The sequence below is a fragment of the Drosophila subpulchrella genome, chromosome 2R, assembly GCF_014743375.2.
Source record: "Drosophila subpulchrella strain 33 F10 #4 breed RU33 chromosome 2R, RU_Dsub_v1.1 Primary Assembly, whole genome shotgun sequence".
In the NCBI taxonomy this organism is placed as follows: domain Eukaryota; kingdom Metazoa; phylum Arthropoda; class Insecta; order Diptera; family Drosophilidae; genus Drosophila; species Drosophila subpulchrella.
Genome location: NC_050611.1, coordinates 3,842,773 through 3,868,733, shown reverse-complemented (window position 1 = coordinate 3,868,733; position 25,961 = coordinate 3,842,773). Strand labels below are relative to the sequence as shown.

Here is a 25,961-nt window from a genome sequence, read left to right as displayed (position 1 = left end):
CTCGCTTTGCTGCTTGCATATCTCCATTTCCCTTTGGTCGCTTAAGCTGAGTAACGGGTATCTGATAGTCGAGGTACTCGGTACTATAGCGTTCTCCCTTGTTTTAATTGAGAAAGACAGGCAGATAGACATCCGAAGTCTAGCTCAATAAAAGGCTTACAAAAGTATAATGTGATAATGAAATTAGTGCGGATATTCAGTGGATGCTCCTGGCTGTCCCGTTCCGAAAATGCAAAATTCAAGCAAAGCCCGTACAGCTTTTGGCTCTTTTAATTCGCTTGCCTAATTGTTTCGCTGCAGTTGGCCATTTGGTATTATTCCCGGAGCCCCGATTCCCCGTGCCATCCAGCCCATTTAATTTCTTTCCATTCCGTTTCATTCAGCCGGGAAAACTCATTATTTGGCTCTGAAAAGTATGCAATTAAACTTTTGTGTCTCTCTTTAAGCGTGTGTGTGTGCTTCTGAGTTTGTGTGGGTGGATGTGAGCCAATCAAATTAACGATATTGTTCGTTGTTTTTTTATCCTTTTGTGAACCGAACTTCCTGATGAATGTTTAACCGGCAATATTGGCATTCCCGGCGGCAAACATGGAAACCGTGCATAGAGAAACCATGAATAAAATATAAACTATTTTGCATTTAATTAACGCCCAGTCCAGTAAAATTCAAACTGATTTCCGTGTCCATTTCCCGGTGAAAAAGTTTTAAACTTTAAATGTACCTTGTAAACATTCAATTTATTTGTTTGGAAAAAACGATTAAAAATGAAACAGAAATATTTCTTTAAGATAATAATAATTAAGGAGTTTCCCTTTTAGTTAACAAGAAAGAGTCTTACTTAATAAACCATTCAGATGTCATATTTAATTAACAGTTCCTCGTTATCATTTAAATTTCTAAATTCAAATACCACTTTTAGTCAACAAAATATTTAACTACATTTCGGTTTAAAAGGGCTGCTGCTGACAATGAGTAAAAAGGGTTGGATTTCTTTGATAAGTATTGTTAAGGCTAAAGAAATGTTGTAAATAATAAGATGAAGATATTCACAAATGATACAGAACATCTCTTTGATTCGGGGTACCTTCATAAATCGTGTTTGTTGTTTATGCTTGAAAGGATGTTTATAAAGTAGACTCTTACAATATTAGTCTCTCACAGACTTCGAGATACAAAAACAAGCTTATTATGATTAATGTAAGTACATCAAATATTTCTATAAGACTGTAAACTTATCTAGCATCCAAAAGCTTCTCTTGTTTGTTTGTTCAATGTTTGTTATTTTGGAGTGGCTATAAAATAGCCATAAGGAAACGAACTTATTCGAGAAAAGAACAAACTATATTCGAGAGTTTCATTGTGGGGAAGAATGGTTTATTTTTTAATGACTGTGCTTTTAGTAACCCAATAAATAAATTTTTAAGTGGAAGCGCAATTTGAAAGTTGGAACTTAGATTGGTAGTAAAAAATTCATAACATTGAGAAGCTATAAAGCAACGAACTCAATCAAGCATGAGACGAACTATTTTCAGGACCAGATATTCTACAAAAAAAAATTAATTTTGTATCCCAAATTAATAAAATAAAATGATAAATAAATTCCAGGTGCAAACCGTGTCCATCAGCTACCTGCGCTGCCTGATTGAGCACGTGCGCTGCTACATCCTGGACAGGGACATCGAGCTGATCTACTACACGATCCGGAAGTCGAGCGACGTCCTGACCCGCGACCCCATGCAGCTGGGCTCCCAGCTGATATCCTGGCTGCGGCCGATCAGCGAGCACGACGACGACGACAACTCGCTGCTGAGCATGACGGTCCGCTCGGCGACCGCCTGGTGCGACGGCTATGCCGTACCGCTCCTCGTACCGCTCACCGGCTGGCTGCCCGCCCCGCTGCCCTCGCAGATCCGAACGATGACGGTGTCCGGAACGGGATGCATCCGTTCCGTGTGGCTGGCTCCGTCCAAGCAGCACCTCATCCTGGCCACCAATTCCGGCGACGTTCAGCAGTGGCACATAATGAGCAACTCGCTGGAGCACATCTTCAAGGGTGAGTGGGTCTGAGGGTTATGAAATGTCCCGCCATTAGACGAGCTAATCTCCTACCCCGCAGGTCACACTGCGGCAGTCACGTGCCTCCTGGTGGCCCCCCAGACCGAGTCGGAGCTACTGCTGACCGGCTCCGAGGATGCCACCGTGCTCGTGTGGCACGTAGGGCTCCGCGAGCGGCGGGGGCACATTACGTGAGTACACAGGGGGAAAAGGATGGGAAAATAATTATTAATTTTTGTTCTTAACCTTAAAGGAAATATTTCAACGAATATTTCTTGAAAAAGACCAAGACCAAATGTTCCCCATTTGAGAACTTGTCTTCTTATTTATTCAAGAGTAAACGATCTGGAAATCAAGAAACAAAAGTCGTCTTGAGTTTGATTTTCAAGATGAAGCCATCTTGAAATTGTTTAGTTTTGTCTTGATTTATTTGTTCGAAACAAAAGTATCTCGCAAGCTGAGGAAACTTCATGGTGATTTTAGGAGTTTGAGAATGAATTCACCTTAAATCACTTTTAGATCGAGAGAACGGTTTTTTACGGTGTAGAAAAATTTGTTTCCAAATTCATTTTTTAAGCAGGGGAAAAATATTATTAATATGCTGCTATGTAGTTAAACAAATTTTCCGCTAAAAAACTAACTTTTTACAGGAGTAAACGGAGTAAATATGTTTTAATAAAAAATGGTATATCTATTATTGTGTTTTAAATTGTACCATAAAGTTCTTAAAATTTGTCAAAAAAAAACTTAAGAAAAATATTAAGTAATTTTATTTAACTACAAGACTAGCCATTATTGTTTTTTGGTTTAAATTCCCCGAGTAACTCCTTAATTTATAAATAAATCTTTATAAATCTCCGTGTACTCCTCCGTCTCCTTATCGTTGTCATTTTCCCATTCGCCATCCGCCTCGAGCGTAATTTGTAAATCTCTGCAGGCGCAATTTATCTAAACATCCTCCGCTTCTCCGTTTATCCTAGCAACGCCCACTCGGCTCCCATTACGGGCGTGGCAGCTGGCGCCAATAACACGCTCATCATAAGCAGCAGCGAGGATGCAACCATCGCCATCACGGACCTGGCCAGCGGCAAACTGGTGAGCAAACACAGACACAATGGCCCAGTCACATAGGGGGACTCATTCGGGACTTAATGGGTGTCGTAATGGTCATTTTCGGCGAATTAAAAGCGGGACAATGGAGACTATATAACTTTTTAGGGGATTTTTATGCCTGAAAACTGGATCATTTATAAACGTACTTTGGAAAACCATTCTCTTGTGCGACCAAAAGCGGGGTTTTTTTGGAATTAGTAATAATTTAGAACTGCCAAAAGTTAGTTTTTAAATCCCATTTTTAAATGTTTTTCCATGTACTCGTAGCTTTTGTCTTTTCCTCAAAAGTTAAAGTGCTGTTTCTTTGACAGGTTCTCACCGACTAAAACATACATAAATGGCAGACCCAAATTACTTGTCAGAATTCACACAGGCAAAACAAAGATAAAAGTCTTGTATAAATGTCCGAATTCAGACAATCAAAAAGACAGCCCTATTGTCTTGACCGAAATGTTTTTGCCTCTTTTGTTTGTCCTAGACAATTTGAGCAATTTGTTTGATAACTTTAGTATACTCGCACTCCATGACATAGCAATTTACTGACAAACGCTGGTGAAGAGCTTTAATTAACATCTTTCAATTTTACACATTTATTTCACTTTTCAGTAATTGGAATCGATTAGTTGGTGCCTTGTAAATGAAAATCAAACAACTCTTTGTTTGGTTTAATAAATTATTTTTGAATTCCCATTGGAAGTGCATCGAATGCTTTTCATTTTGGGGCAGTGAAAAATGCATTTACCGAAGCTAATTGCAAAACCTTGCCGCAAACCAGATCAAACAGTCCGAATGCATTTGCATAATTTCAGTGGTCCAAATAAATTCCGCGAAACTATGCCACCGCCTTTCATCAAACAGAAGGCAAGGTCATTGGGGGAGTGGGTTGGTTTAAGTGGGTTTTGGGGGAGGCTCTTTCAAGGGGAAGGATTGTAGCCAGCTGGCTGACATGTGTGTGCTGCTCGTTGAACATGGGTTTACATATTCCGCGGGCCTGGCAAATGAACCGTGGCAGGAGCTTGCCGGTGGTGTCCTTTCCCCCGTGCCTGCCCCACTTTCCCCACTTTCCATTCACCATTCACCATTTCCACCCCGCCATAAGTCATACTAAGTTGATATTTCAGAGACGCACACATTAAACTGTGATTACCCACAATGCGCCTTGTTTGCATATCAGCCGAGTGTGTGTGTGTGTGCTTTGAGGGTGGGATGGGGGGAAACACCGTGTCCTTGTTCTCGTCCTTGTCGTCCTCCTGTTGACACACATATAGAAATTAGATTTATTGCCACTCGGTTGGCCCCGGGCATATTTTAAAGTCAATTCCGCTGACTCGGCTGCTGCAAGCCCTTGGCAATTTTAACGCTGCCCTAGAAAAATGCAATCCCCTTCTTTAACAACCGGAAGTGGCCCACATACTCGCACACACACACCTGTAATTACGCGCACTTATTGAATTAATTATAATATTACGTATACGCCGTGTCATGCCGGCAATTTCATTCACGTCGCCACCGACTCCTGTTGTTCTTTTTTTTCGAGTCCGTGTAATTTATCAAACTTTTGGCATTTTCCATCGCCGCTTCCTGGGAAGGGAAACTCGCATGCTAGGTGGTAATTAACTTAATGCATACGAAATGTGACAAACAAAGGGCAGGACGAGGGACCGGAGGTCGCGGCGGAACTGCGGGTGGCACATGGGACACGCAAGCCAAGTCAAAGTCGGTTGGCAACAGAGCTGCCCCTCCACTAGCAGTGATTAATATTTAAAATTCCTTCGTTTAGTTGGCATTAGGACCGAAAGGCGTTCGATGAGCATGGATGATAAACGGCTGTCCTTTTCGGAATCAAATGGTTTACGTAGAGGGAGGACAAAGGTCCCTCGAGAGTCTCTGGGGGACTTTTAGCCATTTGGTTTCATTCCTGTCATATATATGACACTCATTTTGTTTATCAAACTTTAACCCATTTATTTTTATTAGATTCCATTTTATTTATCAATCTTAAAATCATTTATTTATTTAATTATTTTTACGTTTTTTTGATTGACTCTAGATCAAATATCTCTCTGTTAATGGCGATAAAAATTCCAATTAAATAACCTTTACAAATGACAAATAATATTTATTTATCACACACTGTTTTAAGAGGAAAATACAATTTTCACAAAATACAAACGGGAATATGTATGTTTCAAACTACAGTTCAAAATGTTTTGAAATAGTTCGGGTATTTATACAACCTCTGGTAGTGGCGATACAAGTTGCAATTAAATAGGCTTTTGAAATGCTGATTCATATTTATTTAGTACACACATTGTTTTAAATGGGAAATTCATATTATGCTAAATATAGTTATGTGCTCCCAGTGGCGGATCCACAGTTTGTGGTTTGTGGGGGATATACAAACAACTTGTTTAGTAGAAATCAAATATTTTGAAATAAAATAAATATGGCGGACCCCCGTGCTCCTATGTTTGAGGGTATTTGCGATTAGCCTAAGGTTATATAATGCGGGTGTGGTTAGAACCCTTTGTAATCGCAATTAAAATTCCAACTAAATTATCTCTAAAAATGCCAATCCATTCAAAAACCTAATGCGTATCTTTCCCTTTCAGCGACATCGCATCACCCATCACCGCGGGCCGGTGAGTGGGATCCTGGTGGCCGGAGCTTGCGATGTCCTGATCTCGGGCAGCCACGACAGGACCATTTGCGTTTGGGACCTGGAGAACTTCGCCCTGCTGAACACCATGCATATGACGAGTCCCGTGCTCCGCATCGATATCTCCTGGAACTCGGTGAGTTTAAGCAGAATTAATGGGCAAAGAAGAATTCTTCTGAGCTTTAACTCGACCAGTGCGGCCTCTGCGAATTCTCCACACAAACTCACGCCCCAAACTTTATGTGGCTTTTTCAAATTTAACGAAACAAACTTCTGGCAAAGACAAAAGTTGAGTCCTTAAGGGGATTTCCCTCCTCATCATGCTCAGCTGAAAATCTTTAAAAGAAATTCCTGCGTTCGAGACGGAAAGAATATAATAAAAAACGAAAAGAAAAAGAGAATGCCAAGCTTTAAGCCATATTCCACTTGAGTGAAGCGTCCCAAGTAACCCAATAACGAAAAGCGCAATTTAAGAAACATAAACGCCAGAGACGACGTGGAAAGAAAAAAAAATAACACAAATCCTGAAAGTTTAAAGCGAAACACAATAGATGGACGAGCGAATAGATTCGCCGAGATATGACAGATAAAGCTGGGTGACTTGGCAACTTCGGGGGGTTCACTTCTGGGGAAATTCTAATAAGTGATTTCGGCTCGGGGACGTAATACGCTCCAAATCCTTTGTTGTCAATCAGCTTGACAAAAAACCAGATGTGTGTATGTGTGGGTTCGTGCCTGCCTCTATCAATAAGTATTGCATACTTAGCAGCAATTTGGCAAGCAAAATAATATCAAGATACCGGCGGGGACTCCTCTCCCCCCTCCTCACTCCACTACTTCGACGTCCTTTGTCAATGGCAACTGTGCTCTGGGTCCCCATCTCATCTTGTCCCCATCCGCATCCCCAATCCCTTTCCCATCTGATCCCAACGGCTGGCAATTGATGCGTGCTTCCACTTGCTTCTCGCTCCTTAAGCGCTCCTCATCTATCTGGTTCGCTCCAGCAAATCCACAATAGACAGACAACAGGAAAAAGCCACTGTAATTCAAGGTGCGCCGGGCCTGCAGCCCCTGGATCCAGGGAATCTCCTCGGATAACACAAACAAGTCACCAGCTTGTGCACTAAAAAAAAGCACATAAGTGTAGAACTAGGAATTTGCCGTAGGTTTTGATTTTATCATCTTTCTAGATTTTCTAACATAATTTATTTTAGTATGTTGTTTCCATGAATCATTTTTTTGCCTGCTGCCAATTAATAATTCTCATCATCAATCATCTATAAGGAACTTCCTATCTTATACTTAGCTTACTATTTATTTCCTTAAGTCTTTTTAGTAAGTTTCCAAGTAATAAATATATAATATATCTGTAACTTTGTATCTTAACTTATTTTATAATGTCATTTTCTGAAAACGTATTTATCAAGATGACAATAAGACCTTCTTTGTAACGAAATCGTTTTAACTGAAAGTTACCTACAAGTAAATTTCAAATTTGTTATATGTTTTGTATTGTATTATTAAATATATACCCAAAAAATAATAGTTTAAAAAATCCAGGAAAACGTTTTTCCGAGTGCCTCGCCAAATCACATTTCAACTGAAGAAAACTGAAAAGCCAGAGACAAAGTAGAAGGAAAATATAACAGGAGAGCTATTCAATTACCATTGGACGTTGGTGGGCTCCTTCAGAACCAAAACTCGTGATGTCCTTTGCCGCCACCGAAAATACAATTTCGCACATTAAACAAAAGTGCTGGCGAAAATTGAGGGAAAATTGCCTATAAGCAGGCGGAAAAATTGTTTCGCGATAACAAGGACATATCCGGCTGGGCGGGACTCTTCCCTCTTTCCAAAATTGAAATGTAATTTCACACAGCCATGAATACATGCATACATATTCCGTGGGCACTGTACGTACATATAGACGAACACTCCGGTTTGTGGGAAGCAGCCCCTTGGGCCGGATTCTTGGCCAAGGAAAATGGCAAAGGCAATCCACTTTCTTGCTCTTTGGCCTGCATCCTGATGGCTTCGTGGCACGGCAGTGACCTGCCACGCCCCCCTCCCCCGGGGAAGGGCTTCCTGTGAGCTGCCCTCAAATTGAAATGTTTCAGCCTCTGCCTCCTTGGTGGCGAAATGCAATTTATTAATTTTCGATTACCTCGCCAACGGCCCTCAATGTCAGCGAATTCGACCCACAATTATGAGGAAAATGAATAATTAATCGGTTTGAATGGCGGAAAATATATTAATCATCATTCCATTGCCATCAAGAATTTTTCATTCATAAATGTAAAGTTCCGAGCAAAAGCAATGTGTGTGATCTTTGTTTTTAAATTACCAATCAAGTTTATTTGTTCGGTTTGATTCCTTAAAATAATATATTTGCATTGCATTAATAAAGCAAATAAATAAATAATGTTTTGTATAATTCAATTGCTTAAATAATTTAATTATTATTTTGAAAGCCTCTTAGTTCCCATATTGGCAGTGCTAAGTAAATAAAATAATATCTTTATATAAATAAATTCATTGAAACGAAAAAGGGTACAATGATATATACTTTAAGTTAAAGTTTATTTTGAATACTTTTAAATATGTTATATTGTTAATCAAATATAATATAGCTTGATCCCAACTGAAAATCTTGAACAATACCATTTGGTTTGTTTTCAGGTCTTTTTGTTGGCCTTGTGTGAGGACAATGCGCTCTACGTTCGCACTATGGCCACTGGCAAGGAGCTGCACACTCTCAAAGGACACAAGTCGAAGGTGAGTTGGGTCACAGGCCCTTGCTGGATACTAATCCCCGGTTTGGAACCCTCAGATCCGTACCATCTGCATCGGCAAGGACAGCCAACGATGTGTGGTTGGTTGCGATGATACGAGGGCTCTGATCTACGACATGCATGCCGGGAAACTGGTCAGATCCTTGCCCCCAAATCCCGGGCCAGTGACCGCCGTGCATGCGATGGACAATGACGACTTCCTGGTCACCGTGGGCGGCAACAAGATCACCTTCTACTCGTTCCGCAACGAGGAGCTCTACGTGAATCCCTACTCGCGACATCCGCGCCGCAAGCGCAGCCTGAAGCGCCATGCGCAGGCGCAGCGATCGCCGTCGACCACATTGCCCCCGATCACCTGCTTCGACTTGTCCCGCGACTCCCAGCAGATGGCCATCGCCTCCGGCAGGAGTGTCCACCTGATGCGAATCAATACGCCCGAGTTCCAGTGCACCCTGGAGGGGCATTCCGCCGGGGTCTCTTGCCTGAAGTTCTCCCCGAATGGTGAGTTCCTGGCCACCGGCTCCGAGGATCGATTGGTGCTTATTTGGAATCTGTCTCTGGGCGAGATAAGTCATACCTTCAAGGGCCACGCTGCACCGGTGGTCAAGGTGGTGGTTTTAATGGACTCGCTGCGGGTCATCTCCACGGATCGGGATTCCCTGCTCCTCGTCTGGATGGCCCATTCGGGCAATCTGCTGCAGACCATCCAGGGTCCCTATAAAAGTCTGGCCGTAACCAACAACATGCGCTTCGCAGCCTCCACCAACGGGGACAACACCCTCAAGATCTGGTCACTCACGCAGGAGGATGAGAAGTACTCCGTTTCGCACTCGGACGAGATCACCTGCTTCGAGATCACTGCGGATAGTGCTCACATCATCAGCGGATCGCGGGACATGTCCCTGAAGGTGTGGCAGGCGACGGGCGGCAAGCTCAGCCAGGTGCTGGTGGGGCACAGCGATGCGGTCACCTGCGTGGCCGTTTCGGTGAGCAACAAGACCCAGGTCCTGTCCGGCTCCAAGGACATGAATCTCATCCTCTGGGACCTGCTCACCGGCGAGGAGGTTCACACGCTGGCAGGACACCTGGGTCCAGTTATTGGAGTTAAAGTCTCGGCAGATGGTGAGTTCAGCTCATTAAGAACAAAATCCTACAATACTTAAAATGTTGTTTGTGAACTAATTCAGATAATTCTTTTACTATTAAAACTAATACTTTATTTATTTATTTTTGCTTGATTAGTCTTTAATAGTTTAATAGTTATGTATACGTGTTAAGAAAATTCGGCTTTTGTGTATTATGACTGATTAAAATATTTATTTGTCTATGAAGTAACGTCTTCCATATAAAAGAATCCAACAATAATTTTTAATTTTTTGATTATGATTCCTATCGAGCCAGATCATAGCTTTAAGTATTGTAAGATGAACTAACATTTGATAATCATTTGTATGTATCTATAGGCGGGTCCTACTAGTTAATATTTCACAGTGACATAACTTAATATTGTGGTAGCATCAGTTGGCTCAAAAAAAGTCTTTTTAGCAATATTCCTTAAGTCAGGTCCATTCTTCCTATTTTATATTTACATAAAAATAATCTTTAATTTTATCCTAACGGTAACGTATTTTTTAGGTTTAATTGTCCTTACTATGGGTTAGCCCCTTTAGCTTTGTAAATATTTTTAAGCTAATCTAAAGCTTTTATTTTCAAATAGGATCCACGGCAGTTTCTGGTAGCGATGACAAGACCCTGATCGTGTGGGAGACCAAGCGCGGGTTGGCTCTTACCTCGCTTCAAATGCACGTGCCCTTCACCCACTTTGACATCAGTCTGGAGGTCTCCCGAGTCCTGGTGCAGTTGGTGGACAGCTACAATCTGCCCGTGATCTGTCTTCACAATACTCCGGCGCAGTATGTCAAGCTGCCCACGTATTCCGGTCCCAGCAAGGACGTAGAGGGTATATTAAATCATAACTACCAGAGAAATCTTTAACCCTTCCCCTTAAACCCTATTCCTCTTGTATCCTGGATATCCTTGCAGATCTGCGACCCCAGGGCCCCAAGCGGCAGATGAAGCGGCTGCTGAAGAAGGAGGTCTCCCTGGACACGTACACCTGGCAGAAGAAGTACGGCCACCTGACCTCCTCCGTGATGATGGCCCAGGTGGATGAGCGCCTCAAGCGGCGCTTCAGCGTTTCGGCCAGCATGGAGGAGATCTCGAAGATCGCCGAGACGAAGACCGGAGCCTCCCAGGCGAATCTGGGACCGGAGCAGGCGGCTCTGGCCCAATCGCAGCACTTTGACCAGCTGGAGGCGCTGTGGAACAAACGATCGCCGCCCAGAAGGCGTCACAATGCGGTAAGTCAAGGGCCTCCATGATAGCCTCACGATCTCTCTGTCGGATGGAGGACATGGAAGGACCTTAGCTGCAGTTGGCTTTAGTGTGTGTAATCCTTTGGTACTCGTAGTAGATGCGCTCACAATTATGGTTTTCGTTTCGTCTTCTTTTCGTTTCATTTCGCTTCATCTCTGTTTGCTTAAACACTATGTGATATGTGCAACATGCAACCTGCAATATGCAACCTGCAACATGCAATGTGCAACCTGCAATCTGTGCCCATTTAACAGGGTCTCTCGAGGCAAACCTCGCTGGTGGAGGACCGTCTGGAGTCGTCGGACGACGACGAGTACCAGGACGAGCGCGCAGGTATGTTGTCCGCCTCCTACGATAACATCCACCACCTTGCACGTTTGCCCGGCCTCCGATCCCTGCACGATGCATGGAAGACCAACAGTCTGCGGGTCCGAACACCCCGACGATCCAAGTTCTATGTGAGCACACCACCGCCACAGAACTCGCAGGACAGCAGCAGCCTGCGGCTGGACACCCACACCCACATCCACACCCACTCCCACGACCGGACAGCCGGACAGTGTACGGCTGATGGGGCGGTGGCTCCTGACCTGGTCAGGGATCTCCTGGTGGCGCCACCCCCCGCCCCAGAGTCACCTCAGAGGATCTCCCTGAGGCAGTTGCTCCACTGGCCCAGCCTTAAGTCTCGAATTTGGCGTCGCAGCCAGCGGAACTGCCATTCCCTGCAGCCAAACATCCGGCTCAATCCGCCCGAGCGACTCCGGCCCACGCCCATCATTGTGGTGGAGAACTACGATGTCCGCCGTGTGCAGCAGCTGCGCACGGATCTCATCCTGCATCCGCAGACGAGCAGGGCCTCCGTGGGCCACATCGAGGTGGCTGGCAGCGAGCAGCTGCTGGCCAAGAAGGCCAACTACTGGCAGCGCCATTGGCACCTTCTGCGCCACAAGGCCAGCCGATCCGAGTCCAGCCACCCACACCCACTTCGGGAAACCGGCAATTCCCATTCGAATAACAGCACCCCCGACCACACGGCCAACTGCAATGACTGCGTGGCCCAATGACAGGCAGCAGTGACCCACCCAACCACCGACCGAATCGAACCGCCACACCACCAATCTGCACCACTTCCGTTCTCCAGCACCCTTTTAGCCACTCTCTTTACGTAGTTCTGGCCATCCGTAGTAGTTGTTCGCCATTAGTCAACTTTAACGTATTTATTTTAATAAATTTCCACAAGGTTTATTTCGTTTTATTTTGATTGCCTGTTCAATTACACCCAATTATCTATGGTCAAATTATCCGGAAACTGTGACCAGGTGAGTACAGTCCAAAAAACAAAGAGCGAAACAGTGGTTTACAAAATCACAAAACCAATTTAGGTTCTATTGAAATGACAAGGATTTTTCATTAAATCCTTTAATGAATTTTATAGTAGGTTTTCAAAATCAAAGTTCAAGAAATTAATACTTTTAATCATTCATTCGGAGTCATTCAAAAAATTAGATAAAATCCTCCCCCTAAAAAACTTTTTTCTTTAATACCAACTATAAAATATGGAAAAGCAAGAAACATTTTTTTTAACTGTCTGACCATTAAGTTTAATCTGCAATCCCACTACCAAACTTGTAAAGAAGCCCGTAGATTTAAAGTTTTAATGGCCACCGGGATATATGTGAAACCGCTGTAATGAGAGTGTGGATGCCATTTTCCATTCTTAATTATAATTAGTTCTACCCCAGGTAATGACAAGCCAACTCCGCGTGTTTTCGACTGTAATGGCTTTCGAGTAAATGGCTGCATCATGAATATTAAGTGCCCATCCGACCGGTGGTTGTGCTCATTTCGCACCGGCCAATGCATAAAATTGCAATCAATAAATTCGCAACGCGATTAACTCGATAAGCAAACAAGAGACCAGCGCATCGCTGGCTGGGTAATGAATTGAGCGAATTAAAAGCAATCAATTTCAGACGAGCGGAATCGAATGGCACCGAATGGGGGCAGGGACTTGTGGGTGGTATACCCCATTGCCATTTCTTTTACCATGTCAACTGAGGTAAGCAGCTCGTTCTCCAAGCTCTTCGTTATGTTCATCCATCCCTTTCGGCATGTTTTGCTATCAGTCAAGAAAACCAAATGTGGAAGACCCGGAAACCAAGACGGAACTTGAGCCCATGTACCATATCCATAAGTGTACTATAAGAGTGTTATATCCGCTTTCGTTCTCTAAGTATATGTGTTTCAACTTTCGACTCCTCTCGATTTTATACCGTTTTACGCTCTCTCGATGTGTATATACTATATACTTATATCTTCCTGCATATTTAAGTACTCGTTCCGTTTTAAAGTTGTTGTCCAGTTTGGTCACAGTTCTGCCGCTAATCCAAAACTGAAACATGCAATATGAAATATGAAAATGAAGTTCCCATCTTCCATTCCAATTATCCGAACCACTCCGAACCACTCCGAATGAACCACCACCACCACCACAACCAACAGCCACCGCCCACAGTTCGAAAACCAGTTCCCGCAGCTCACTGCTCCCATAAACAACTGCATCCGGAACAGTAGCAACGGCGGCGTGAAAACTAAATACTAAATACATAATGAATATTATAACCAACCCAGAAAAAATCAAAGAAGTATAAGAACCATTAGCTAAGTTTCCCCCACTCGATTGGCATGTTATCTCCAGTGTTTCCAAATCAAAATCGCAGCTAGTTCACCGTATTGAGCACTTTGCAAGAACCCACCACAGAACGGCACCCCAAAATTGACTAACCCAATCTGGCTAATTTCGGTTAAAATTTATTTTTTAGATGACTTCGACGATTTCTTTCAGTGGGGCTAGGCATTTAGGATAAGATATCACATTGTTATTACTAGGGAATAGAGACACACTTACCTTTCGAATAATACGGGCATACCTCAAATGCAAATGCTGAAAATAGGACAACTTTTGAGAATTCTACACAGTTTATATAGAGTACTCGTAAAATAGTATAAAATATAACCGAAAAGCAACCACTGCACAGCTGGCCAGCTGGATGAGATCAAGTAAGTATGCTAGCAGGTACCAAAATAGATACACATATCCCTTAGCCGAACCACTAGAGCCAGTTCATAGAGCTTAACCATCTTATTTTGGCCAATTTGGCCGCAGCGAAAGCCCTTTGCTTTGATGTCTCGTGCAAGTAACGTTTATTTGGCAAGATGCGTAGATGCCAGCAAGTAATTCGGTGTTGGGCATGTCACTCTAGACACAATGCCAGTAATCCAAGACATTCTAAAGAACATTCCGAATTTGTTGTCGATTTACGCAGATCATTTCGCTTCAGGAGGAGGAGGATACCACAAGGGATAAGTCCTGAGGCGGCAATTGAATGCAGTACTTATCCAAAATGGCAAGCAATAAGTGGGCAGACGAGCGTAACACATTTCTCTACTATATCTATTACGTAGATGTAAAACAATATGAAAATAACATAGTTAAATCTGATAAACCACCGTCTCAGACTTTGTAGGAATTATAGCGTTAAGTGAGCCAATTTAGACATTTTATTGTTGTAGAGTGTTTTATGTACCTACCAAACCCGAGCTAAATGTTGATTGTATTGACGCAATAACGCAATAACGCAATAACTTAGAATCTGTTCAAATGAGAAATGCAAAAGGATCTCTCTGAAGGGGTAAAAAGCGTAACTATGCTTAAAAACACTAGTGAAACACAAGAAACAAACTAAGCCACACTCAAACAAGCACAAAGACACACTGAAAACATTGATGGATAATTATAGAGTTAAGCAAATGTATATATTAAGCTCCCATGTTCGCTGTAGAATTAGTATTACCTCGACCTCAGTTCGAAGCGCACTTTTTCGAGTCCTGGGCTTGCACTTCCCTCGGATATAACTTCAATAACTTTCTGACAATCAGAGGTTCTAGCCTGGAACGAAAAACCACACAGAAGCAACCTAGAAAGCAACTCTACACTGAGAACGACAAACGGATATTTCTACACTGGATATTTCTATGCATGCCACAAGTGAAACTTTGTTAAACTAAGCAATTAACGTCTATGTAGCGTAGTGTAGTGTCCACCACTCTGTAGCTGAGCCACCAAGAGCATCCCCCGAGGAACTATGCATCTGGAAGCGGGGACGGCAACCGAATCGGATAGCGATGCCTAATAAATACTGATAAATGTACACCTTGTCTATGTCTATTAAATCGAAATTAAACTCAACTTTACTGGAGAACAGCAGAAGGCGAATTTTCAATGACCTTAATTTTTTGCAGCTCTTCAAGACATTTTTAAAACTCATCCTAACAAACTTAAACGAACTTATTAAATAAAAGCCAGAAGGATCTCAAATAATTGTGATAAACATTTTAATCTATCAATTAAAAATCACGGAAATGAATTATCATTTTTTGTAAAGATTGTTTTTAACGAAATATTTAATTTTTTCATAAGTTGTCTTAAAATTAATTAAAAAACTAAAGCAATGACAATAAGATTTTCTTGAACTATTTTCTTACCTTCAAAACAAAAATACAATTTTAAATGAAATTAAATTTTGTGCTCAAGATTTTTGTATAGCTTCTAATTAACTAAGTTTAATGACTAAAGTATAGTTTTTTAATTTAATCCAGAATATCTATAATATCTTTAGGAGAAACCCTATTTATTTAGAAGAATTTTTATACTTGGATCCGTTTATTAATAACATAACATAACTTACAAAATCACAGATGACAAAAGAATTTTAAAAACTTTTTTTTATAACAGAAAACATTCCAATTTTTTTTAGGATTCCCATCAAACTTAAATATTGACATTTAACGTTTAAAAGTGTTAAATTTAATGCGGAACGTCAAGCAAGGACAGTGCATAGTTTTAATCGATTTTCTTTAATTATTTTCTTATGTTCAGCCGTAGACACATGCATCGAGTTGGCAACAATTAATTCGGTTTTCGCTCGTTTCCATTGTGCATGGCTTACAGGCAGCACTCTTCATTATTCGGCCCATCTGTGCGCTGTCGGCAGCTATTGTTTGTATTCAGTTCTCCGGCCATTATGACACCATTTGCCAAGCCAATGTCAACCCAGAGCAAAAGCGTCCACATCAGCAGCCATTCGCAAAGTGGGTGGGTCGTTGGGCGGGCAAAACCGCAGACGCAGCCATTTTGTTTGCACTGTCTAATGAGAAAAGTTTGCGGAAAGCATTGACAATGAATGCTCCTGATAAGAGAGATTGTACGAGTATGTATGTGGGTCAGGTCCACAGCCCCCGACACAGATCCACAATAGAGGAGGACTCATACATGGGTTCCTTGATCGATTGGCAGACACTCGTTTAATGAGCTGCCAAGAAGTGGGAAAAAACTGCTGAGCCTTGGTCAACCCTTTTCGGCATTGGTCTCTAATTACTTTTGTTTTTCGGCATGGACAAAAGGCCATGGGAAAGCCGGGAAAGGGCAGAGCACTGATGAATTAAGCCCACCGAACCGCAGACAAATCGAGTGGATGCTCCACTGCGACCTTAGAGGGATTCCGAATACTCTGTTCTGGCATTTCCGGGAAATTTTTTGTCAAAAACGAAAATCTTAAAAATGCCAACGCTGCCAAAGAATGGGAAAAATGCCTCCTCATCATACTTGTTCATCTCAATGGATTTTTCTTGCTATGGGGCCGCATAATTGCAGCTTAACACAAAGCTCAGAAGGCTTCTAATGTGCATTTACCTCGTCCTTATGTTCCCTACATACGACAAAAATATCTCAAGTTTTTAAAGTGCATTTAAAAAGAAGGTCATTAAGTTTGCAAACAAAGGGTATGTATTTATAAAAAAAAATAATTTAATCTTTGCTAGGTTATTGAATAAAGATTTTTATTAGTATGGTTTGTAAATAATGTTTAGCAATATATTTATAAAATGCATATTTTTAATTTTAACTTCATAATTTGATATATTATTAAAAAAAACAACTTAAATAAATTTAACTAAATTAAAAGCCATTTTTAAAAATTATTTTTAGTTTATATGTTTTTACTTATTTTTCTAAATTTTAATTAATTTTAATTAAATTTTAAATTGTAATTTAAGTCTTTTACTTTAATCTAATTTTCTCTTCAGTGTACTCTTTAAAGCTTTCCCTTAGACAGATATAGCTGGTTTTTATCTGCCATCATCGCCAAATCACGCATACGCAGCGTAAACGAGAGAAACGGAGAAGCATTTGAAAGGCATTCCGAACAGACGAGAAACTTTATGGCGAAGGCTAAACCATGTATTAAGAACTTTTTGACATTGTCATGTGAAAGTTACCAAGAGAAAGTAAGACACGAAAAACCAAATTGAGGATGAATAAAAAACTAGCACAGAGCCACTTGCTGCGGGCTTTAAATCCATTCGACCAACAATGAATTTTCCGCAAGCAAACATTATAAAAGCCCGTCCTTTGTCGCTTTGGATTTAGTTCGCGTTTAGCGAGGAAAAAAAGAGAAACCGGAAAACTACCGACATACCACTTTCTATTTGGTAAGCACATTTTACTCTAACTTAACGAACTAAGGGTAATATCTAATATATAATATAAAATTGTAAGGAAAATCGTATTTTAATGTGTTTTTATTAAATATTAATACATTATAGAAATTTGTCCTTATCAATATATATCTTATCGTATATATTTTAACCCAATCAAAAATTTAAAATATACACCTAGAAGAAACAAATCTATTAAAGACTTCTAATGACATCAACTGTTTAATTTTAATTTTAAAATTTCCATTAACCCACTTCCCTAAAATCTTCTCTAGCAACCCCTTCTAAGACATTACACTTCTTTAAGAAAATGTACAATTATGAATCCAAGAGCAATCCCCGACAGACTTGCCGCTGCTCGCCTTGCCAATCAGCTGAAAGCAAACAGCCAAGTCTGAATAATGCATTATGCGCCACATCCCCTCCACTTCGCCCCCTCCACGGGGTAGTTTATAGCAGCACATCCCTACAGGACGAGCCATTTGTCCGGCAGCCGCTGCAAGCCACTGATATCGAAAAGCAATTTCCGTTATGATTGCCACAGCTCCCTAATCCCCGCAACGGATGCACGCAAATGAGGAGCCGAGGCAGGAGCAAGACGTTGCCGGGACAACGGCGACAACAAGTAGTCCTGGCAACTGCCATCAATCAAATGGCAGCAGTAATAGAGCACAGACTAGGGGAGCACAACCAAACAAGTCCCAACGGATCCGAGCTAAAAATAAAAATTAAAACCAAAGAAGATGTTGTGGGGACTGAGTTCGGCGTTGGATTTGTACGAGGAGTACCTGAAGGCCTTCAAGATCAACGATGATCCGCTGCCGGTGGATGGAGATTCGCGCGAGGAAGCAGAAGGTGCTGGTGGAGATGGTCCCCAGAACTCCTTAAACATTCTCATCTGCGGCGGAGCTGATCCGCGTCATGTGATCAAGACCCTGGCCAAGAGGTACACCCATCGCATTCGCCCCAAACTCAGAATATACGTGCTGGATGGTTGCGCCGAGATTGCAGCCAGGAACATGTTGCTCCTGGGCATAGCCCTTGAGGACCCAGAGTCCTTTAGCCTGGTGTGCAAAGTGCATTTGTTTATGGATCTCTATGGGAATGCGGTGATCCGTCCCAGCTCACACCACTACATGGCCGCCAAGGGGCGCACCCTGCTCCAAATGGTCACCGATGAGGAAAAAATGCAGCGTCTGGCTCCCATGCTGGATATAGAAGGCCTAAAGTACAAAGAGCGTGACGGGTTGGAAATGGCCTTCAGTTTCTGGCAGCCGCATCCATGGAATGTCTTCGAGGTGACCAAATACTGGGAACAGCGGTCGAGGACTCTTCTGGGCACCCGATACGATCACCGCAACGGGGCCTTCGACTGGGATTTGAGCATGACCCTAAAGGATCGTGGAGGACAACAGATTTGCTCGCAGGAGTACCGGTACTGGCGAGAGTCAGGTGTGGCTTTTGTTTTTCCCGAGTATGAGCAATGTAAGCCCAACAAGACGCTGGCAGCTGGCTTGGTCCGAAATGGACGCACCTTCCTTCATCGTGGCTACGTGGGCGATATCCAAACAGGACCCTTCTGTGGCTTTGGGCTGCGCACCTCCGAGGAGCGAATGCATCACTCGGTGCATGGGGACAATGATTATCGTGCTACGGACATAACCGAACGCAATCTCCTGGAACTCTTCCATGAGCTGCAGACCCAGACCGCATACGAGCATGATCCTACGCGCTCCCGAAGGTATGGTTCCGTCCAGCTGCTGATGACGCCGTTGCTCAATCACCAGGAAGTGGATGCAGCAGGGCAGGCATCCTACGACAAACCCTGGATCCCGGTGCCCGGGGTAACCGTGCACTACGTGTCGCCTTTGGAGATGGTCCAGCTGCAGCAGGGCGCAGATCGCTGGAACAACATGTTCGACGTCGCTTTTATGGCCTATAATTATTACTCTTTCCTGAGCAAGGACTTCTTCAAGGCTCTGCGCACGCCGGCTCTTTTCATCCTAGAAACCAAGCTTATGACCGTGGAGCGCAAAGATCATGTGCAGGAGTTCGAAACCAAGGCCAAGGAACTGATAAAGCAGGCCGGCCTCACGGCGGCCATCAACTATCAGGCCATCAATGTGAAAAATATGTGGCTCAAGTACAAGAAGACTGATAAAGATGAACCAGAAGATGAGGTGGACGCTGAGCCGGAAAGTGTTCCAATAGTTGATGGCGATGCGGATGGTCTTTCTGAAGAGTATTCCGGTCTAGTAATTGAAGAGATTCCGTCAGGGAATCAGACTGTTGCTGCGATTAAAAAGGAAGTAGAGGCAGAAGGTCCGCTCGAGCCAAAGAACACTTTCCACAGTCTGAACTAAAATAAATGTACAATTTAATGAATACAACAACAGGTATCTTTAATTTTGTCTCTGCTTTTTCTTCTGCTTCCCCGTGGCCCAAGTGTCCAGCTGGAACTCCATGCCCTCCCGTCGTTGCCTGACCTTTTGGGGCGTTGCAAACGAGGTAGTCTGCCGGCGATCCTCCTCAAAGTCCAGCAGATGATCGATTCGCATGTTGAGCTTCCTGGCCCGCGTGCCCGTGCTCCAGGGATCCTTCTCCCTGCGGTGCTGGAATTCATTTTCAATCACCTTTCGCCGGGGCACATGCTTTAGGGCCGCATTCCAGTCGCCGGTTTTCTTGAGGTCCAGCATGATGTTGATCATCTGGTTGAGAGTAAGCGACTTCCCCGAACCAGATCCCCATTGAAGATAGCGATCCAAGGGCAGTCTCGCCATTCGCAGACCCAATCGCTTTGCCTTGGCCAGCGACAGAGGCTCGTTGTTCATTGTATCCACCATGGCACCGACCACGTAAATGTCGTCTGGATTGTAGGTGACCAGATCTTCGCGGCAGTGGGGCGTTAGGTAGACCAGGTTCTTCTTGGGGAACAGCTCTGTAAAGCACTGGGGATGCACGTTAATGGGGAACTCTGGGTTATGCATGGTGGGGATGTAGCGCTGGAGACTCTGCATGCACCTGCTGTCCATCTGGGCGTTGCAGTAATGCAGGTCGAAGGGCTCGTCGTTCAGCCGATTCTCCGCGAAGCAGAGCATAAGCTGTTTGGCTGCGTAGGAAGCCTCCCGATTGTTCATGTGCTCGTCGTAGGAGCAATCCAGCACCATCTTGGGTGCGAACTGCATGGCGCGTGTGAGCCGGTTGTTCTGCCAGTGATTGATGGTGGTGTCGTAGATGCGCAGGAACATGGACGTGTGACCCAGGCCATAGATGATGTGCGTGTTCTCCTCGCGCTCCTTTCGCATCTCTGCTATCCGCCTTTCGGTGTCCTCCGCCCGCTGGGCCTTCTTGCGCTGCTCCGACTGTTTCTTCATCTCGATCTGCCAGAGAAAGGCAAAGTACTTGATGCGAGCCGATTTCGTGGGCAGGGTCAGCACGTGCTCCCAGTGGTGATCCTGGAAGAATTCAAATGCCGGCACGCGGCGTCCCTCCTGGTGGGCAATGTCCGCCTCCAGCTGCAGCACCTTCAGACGCTTGTCCCGATCCTCCTTCGTCTCAGGTATCTGATCATTACTTATGACTGGAGCAGGCTGGGAAAAAGGATTTACAAACTTATTTTGGGTTTCCTCCGAGCCGGTTAACGAGCTTCCATCGCTGGAGGATTTGGATGCTTGTCTGACTGGAGTGGCACTGCCCTTCAGGAGCTGGCTGCCCAGCCGCCATCGTGCAAGATGCTTTAGCATTTTATTTAAATAGCTTAATGGCAGTTAGTCGTGTTTCTAAGCTAAGTCGAGAATTAAATAACAGAAACAGCGCAACGTGCAAGGGTTGTCATCCTCCGCGAACTGTGTTCGCGTTTCGCTGTGGCTGGCAAACCATGAAAACAGCTGATGCTCCGGAGGCCAACGTCTTACATATTGTATTCTACATAGCTATTTTACAGTAAGTATCCGTGTTCTTTTAAAATTGAATACCTTTTATTTTGTACTGAATCCTTAGTATTTGCATATTAAAGAAATCATAATTTAGACTTAAATCAATTGTAATGTACTGTTAATGTGTGGAACATATAATTATGTAAAATCATTGTAAATTTCACATAATTTTCTTAACAAACACTTTATTTTAACTAACTGACTGGATTAGTTTTTAAATGTCATGACAACCCAAACGTGATGAAATATACAAATTTATACAATTTTGGAATGCTGCAGACTTTTAATTTGGTGAAAACCAACCAGATGGTCAAAAAATCTTTTAATTTCATAACACCAATAAACTTAATGTTTGTTAAACTTATTTTTATATTATTTTACATTTTATTGAAAGTACAAATGAACCAAATCAACCCTTATCTGGTAATTAAAATATATCATATCATATACAAATTTCAAACTGAATAGATTAAATTTTAATATTTGAAAAATTCTAAAATTATTTTAGCTACTTTTGGCATTCGCAAATCAATAGCCAAAAAACACCCCCATCTGGCAGCTCCGTTTTCGATAACTACCGCGTAGCACTGTGACTGGCATAATAACAAGAAGCGGCTTTGCCGACAATTTTGCGCTTGGCTCGGGAAAAACGTGTAAAACATTTAATTTACCAACTAGACTACGCGAAAAGCGAAATAAACACAAACAGCAATGGCTTTGGTTTGCGCACGTAAGTAAACGAGTTAGCTTGCGGCGGGAAAATGTCTGATATCAACCGCACTTTTCCTTCCAGTGACAAACGAAGTCCCCGAGACGCCCGTGGTGTCTCCGCATTCGGGAGCCGTCTTCGAAAAGCGGGTGATTGAAAAGTATCTGCTGGAGAATGGCTGCGATCCGATCAGCGGAAAGGAGCTAAAGCCGGAGGAGCTGATCGAGATCAAGACTCCAGCCGTGGTGAAACCGAAGCCGCCGAGCGCCACCAGCATTCCGGCCACCTTGAAGACAATGCAGGACGAGTGGGACGCTCTGATGATCCACTCGTTCACACAGCGCCAGCAACTGCAGACGACACGCCAGGAGTTGTCCCACGCCCTCTACCAGCACGATGCCGCCTGCCGTGTGATTGCCCGCCTCAACAAGGAGGTGGCCGCCGCTCGCGAGGCTCTGGCCACGTTGAAACCCCAGGCGGGCATTGTCAACGCCCCAACGTCGATTCCCCAGCCCGCATTGGCCTCCGAGGCTGGTGGCTCCGCTGCCCATCCCATGGAGCAGGCGGGCATGAGCGCCGAGGTCATACAGAAGCTGCAGGACAAGGCCACTGTGCTGACGCAGGAGCGCAAGAAGCGGGGTCGCACTGTGCCCGAGGATCTGGTCACAACGGATCAGGTTAAGGGCTTCCTCACCGTCGCCTCCCATCCCGGCCTGCACTCGGCCTCGGTGCCCGGCATTCTGGCCCTGGACATCAACAGCGCTGATCACAGTAAGATCCTGACCGGAGGTAACGACAAAAACGCCACCGTGTTCAACAAGGACACCGAGCAGATGGTGGCCATCCTGAAGGGGCACACCAAGAAGATTACCAAAGTCATCTATCACCCGAACGAGGACACGGTCATTACAGGCTCCCCCGACATGAACATCCGCATCTGGCACGTGCCCACTTCGCAGACCCAACTGCTCCTGCGGTGCCATGAAGGACCCGTGACCGGACTATCGCTGCACCCCACTGGCGACTACTTGCTGTCCACATCGTCCGACAAACACTGGGCATTCTCCGATATTCGCACGGGTCGCCTGCTCACCAAGGTAATCGACACCGCCGAGGTTGGTCTGACGACAGCGCAATTCCATCCTGATGGTCTGATCTTCGGCACGGGCACCATGGACTCCCAGGTCAAGATCTGGGATCTGAAGGAGCAGAGCAACGTGGCCAACTTCCCTGGCCACACCGGTCCCATTTCGGCCATATCCTTCTCGGAGAACGGTTACTACCTGGCCACCGCCGCAGATGACGCGTGCGTCAAGCTCTGGGATCTGCGGAAGTTGAAGAACTTCAAGACGATCCAGCTTGATGACGGCTACGAGGTCAAGGATCTGTGCTTCGACCAGAGCGGAACCTATCTGGCAATTGCCGGCAGCGATGTCAGGTGAGTGAAGAGTTCTTATTTATTAATGTGCCCTTTATAATCTTTTTTCAAACATGTGATAAAATTCAAGTCTGAAATGGTATGAATCGAATCCTTTTAGAGATTTGCTGTTGTCCAGTCTAGACCTTGTTCTTCCATCGTTGCTCCACCTGCAGATCGTGGTGCTTCTTGAAGTGAGCCATCCAGTTGTGAAGACGGTTCTGTTTGACCAATGCACGTCGAGACATCTCCTTCTCCGCTGCTATGCGACGGCGAACCTGCTGTTCCACGCTTCGCAGCTTATTTGGCTCTACATGGTCCAATTTAGCCAAGAGATCCTGAAAAGTTAAATCCATTTTAAAGCATTTGTTTATTAACCGATTTCAGCGTAAACCAATACCAGAACATAGGCTTGAATTTTCTCCACCTTGGCCAGTGTCGTGTCCTGCTCGTCCTCGTATGTAGATTTGGGTGGCGGTGGTGGAGGCTGCATGTCTTCCAGGGTCCTCCACTGTTTGGATGACTTCTGGGCTGCTGACTTTGGTGGTGACTCTGTCACCTCCCTCTTTTGTTCCGGCTGGACCTTGTTTTGAATTTGCTTGAGTATTACTGGGATAATGCTATTAAGCTTGATGTTCAATTTGCTGGAAAGAAAAAAACACATCATTTAACATGGATTTATGCCTAGAACCCATTATAACTCACTCCTTGCAGTATCTCTGCTCGTAGTCATTCAATAAACCCTTCGCTCGCTCTTGGAGTCCTGCCACCCGGCGTTGCAGGAACTCTGGGTCCTTGAGGAAAACATTGGCTTTCACCTGGCGCTCGTATGTCTTCTGGGACTTATCATGTAGGATGCCGACAATGTGGTTTAATAGAGCTAGCTGAGTAAAACGGTTATTGTAGTTGGAGACCTTCAAGCGGTTCCTCTCATAGCCCCGAATCCAGATGTCCGCATTGAGGTGATTTCGTTTGGCCAAATAGGGTCGCACTATCTTTTCCATGTAGTTCTGAACTTGACGCACTTGCTCCAGACCGGCTGGACGTCGTTCGGTGATCTCCATGGCAACAATCTCCTGCGGCATGACAAGTTTATTGCTGTCATCGTCTCCTTCGGTCTGCTCCTCTTCCACCGTGTCGTCGAAGTAGCTGATCAGCTTGAGCAGATACTGAAAGCGACCGTATACTTCCTGCACTTCCATCAGGACGCGCTGGTGCTCCAGCTTCACCTCGTTAAGCTCTTCGGCCAACTTGCTTTCCTTAAGTGTCTTAAGTTTTTCTTGGGCCTCCAACATTTTCTTGAACTCATCCGCCTCCATTTTCTTCAGCGATTCCTCGGCAAACTTGTGAAACTCCTCGGCCTTCTCGTACAGGCTGTCCTGGTACTCCTTCTCTCGTTTCCGGTCCAGGAACAGTTCTTGCGTGGCATAGTACATGAAGCGGTTGCGTGTAATCCCTCTCAAGAGTAGAATGTCCCTGAAAGATGGATAGTATTAAACTTGCCATTAGTTTACTCCAATCCTCACGTTTTCATCCGGAATTTTCTGGCCAAACGCTGCAGACTGGCATCTTTTATGTAGTCGGGATCGATGGTGGTCACCACACAAGGAGCACGTGGATTGGCGATTTCTCCGCGCTGAAAGCAACTTTTTCACCTTAGGTGTGGTATTATTTCAAAGGTGTTAAAACGCACCGCATTGAAGTCTTCGATCGATAAGTTGATGGGTTTTGGAGGTTCTGGTTCGACATGGGTCTTGGGTCGCACGAAATCTGGGAGGACATCAAAATTATGGAGACACAAAAATGCATATATTATAAACCTACTTTCATATTCGCGGTAAACTTTTCTCTTAAACTTCCGCATTTTAGAAATAGATTTACATGTAAGGATTCCCGTACTAAACTTATTTAATCGGTTGCCAAGGTGAAATTCCAATTCTGACTGTTTCTTCGATTTACTTTCAGGGTTTACCTGTGCAAACAGTGGCAGGAACTGAAGGTATTCAACGACCACACGGCCCTGGCAACGGGCGTGAGATTCGGAAAGCACGCTCAGTATCTCGCCTCCACCAGCATGGACCGCACCCTGAAGCTATACGCCATCGAATAAGCACTTGCAGAGTCCACATATTTAGTAGTTTTAAGTCCAACTAATTTTCTTAAACAGTGTATCCCTATGATTGAGTGTTTCCTTGAACAAATCTTGCAGAAAAATAAACCTGACCCTTCACTTAAAAGGCTTTTTCAATTATTCACTACAAGGCATTATTATATTTAGACCTGGGAATTCGTTTTTCCATTGGATGCATTGAATAATTTGATAATATATTTTCCAAATTAGTTTAAACAA

At 43.9% G+C, this 25,961-nt stretch overlaps 5 protein-coding genes across 16 annotated transcripts in view; 3 read left to right on the top strand and 2 right to left on the bottom strand.

Annotated features, from left to right (window-relative positions):
• LOC119549220 (NACHT domain- and WD repeat-containing protein 1) overlaps window positions 1-15,271 on the top strand; it is a 48,839-nt gene extending 33,568 nt beyond the window's left edge. For 4 of the 11 annotated variants that reach the window (XM_037857093.1, XM_037857095.1, XM_037857096.1 and 1 more), the window contains 9 exons: window positions 1,606-2,053; window positions 2,117-2,246; window positions 3,036-3,150; window positions 5,781-5,963; window positions 8,507-8,602; window positions 8,658-9,741; window positions 10,337-10,579; window positions 10,663-10,979; window positions 11,250-12,250. In XM_037857093.1, coding sequence (XP_037713021.1) covers window positions 1,606-2,053; window positions 2,117-2,246; window positions 3,036-3,150; window positions 5,781-5,963; window positions 8,507-8,602; window positions 8,658-9,741; window positions 10,337-10,579; window positions 10,663-10,979; window positions 11,250-12,059 — 3,426 coding nt within the window. In that variant the 3' untranslated portion in view covers window positions 12,060-12,250. Of the gene's footprint in view, window positions 1-1,605; window positions 2,054-2,116; window positions 2,247-3,035; window positions 3,151-5,780; window positions 5,964-8,506; window positions 8,603-8,657; window positions 9,742-10,336; window positions 10,580-10,662; window positions 10,980-11,249 lie in introns of all 11 variants that reach the window. The other 7 variants (XR_005219390.1, XM_037857097.1, XM_037857098.1 and 4 more) reach the window with 7 other exon arrangements.
• Window positions 15,272-17,127: 1,856 nt separating this feature from the next.
• Window positions 17,128-19,943, top strand: LOC119550115 (dynein assembly factor 3, axonemal homolog). 2 transcript variants are annotated; one of them, XM_037858596.1, is made up of 2 exons: window positions 17,128-17,544; window positions 18,095-19,943. In XM_037858596.1, exon 2 carries the CDS (start codon window positions 18,294-18,296, stop codon window positions 19,911-19,913), a length of 1,620 nt encoding a protein of 539 aa, XP_037714524.1. In that variant the 5' UTR covers window positions 17,128-17,544; window positions 18,095-18,293; the 3' UTR covers window positions 19,914-19,943. The 2 variants fall into 2 exon arrangements, with proteins under 2 accessions (XP_037714524.1, XP_037714523.1); XM_037858595.1 differs by having other exon boundaries at window positions 17,826-19,943.
• On the bottom strand, window positions 19,906-21,401 carry LOC119550118 (mitochondrial ribonuclease P protein 1 homolog). The gene has a single exon (XM_037858600.1). The coding sequence runs from the start codon at window positions 21,291-21,293 to the stop codon at window positions 19,953-19,955; it is 1,341 nt and encodes a 446-aa protein (XP_037714528.1). The 5' UTR covers window positions 21,294-21,401; the 3' UTR covers window positions 19,906-19,952.
• Window positions 21,402-22,055: 654 nt separating this feature from the next.
• On the top strand, window positions 22,056-25,848 carry LOC119550116 (pre-mRNA-processing factor 19). The gene is made up of 3 exons (XM_037858597.1): window positions 22,056-22,215; window positions 22,279-23,632; window positions 25,577-25,848. Exons 1-3 carry the CDS (start codon window positions 22,197-22,199, stop codon window positions 25,719-25,721), a joined length of 1,518 nt encoding a protein of 505 aa, XP_037714525.1. The 5' UTR covers window positions 22,056-22,196; the 3' UTR covers window positions 25,722-25,848.
• LOC119550117 lies at window positions 23,724-25,477 on the bottom strand. The gene is made up of 6 exons (XM_037858599.1): window positions 25,436-25,477; window positions 25,305-25,381; window positions 25,138-25,247; window positions 24,317-25,087; window positions 24,012-24,255; window positions 23,724-23,949 (listed from the first exon to the last, which is right to left on the bottom strand). The coding sequence occupies exons 1-6, from the start codon at window positions 25,473-25,475 to the stop codon at window positions 23,752-23,754; spliced, it is 1,440 nt and encodes a 479-aa protein (XP_037714527.1). The 5' UTR covers window positions 25,476-25,477; the 3' UTR covers window positions 23,724-23,751.
• Window positions 25,849-25,961: the final 113 nt, after the last annotated feature.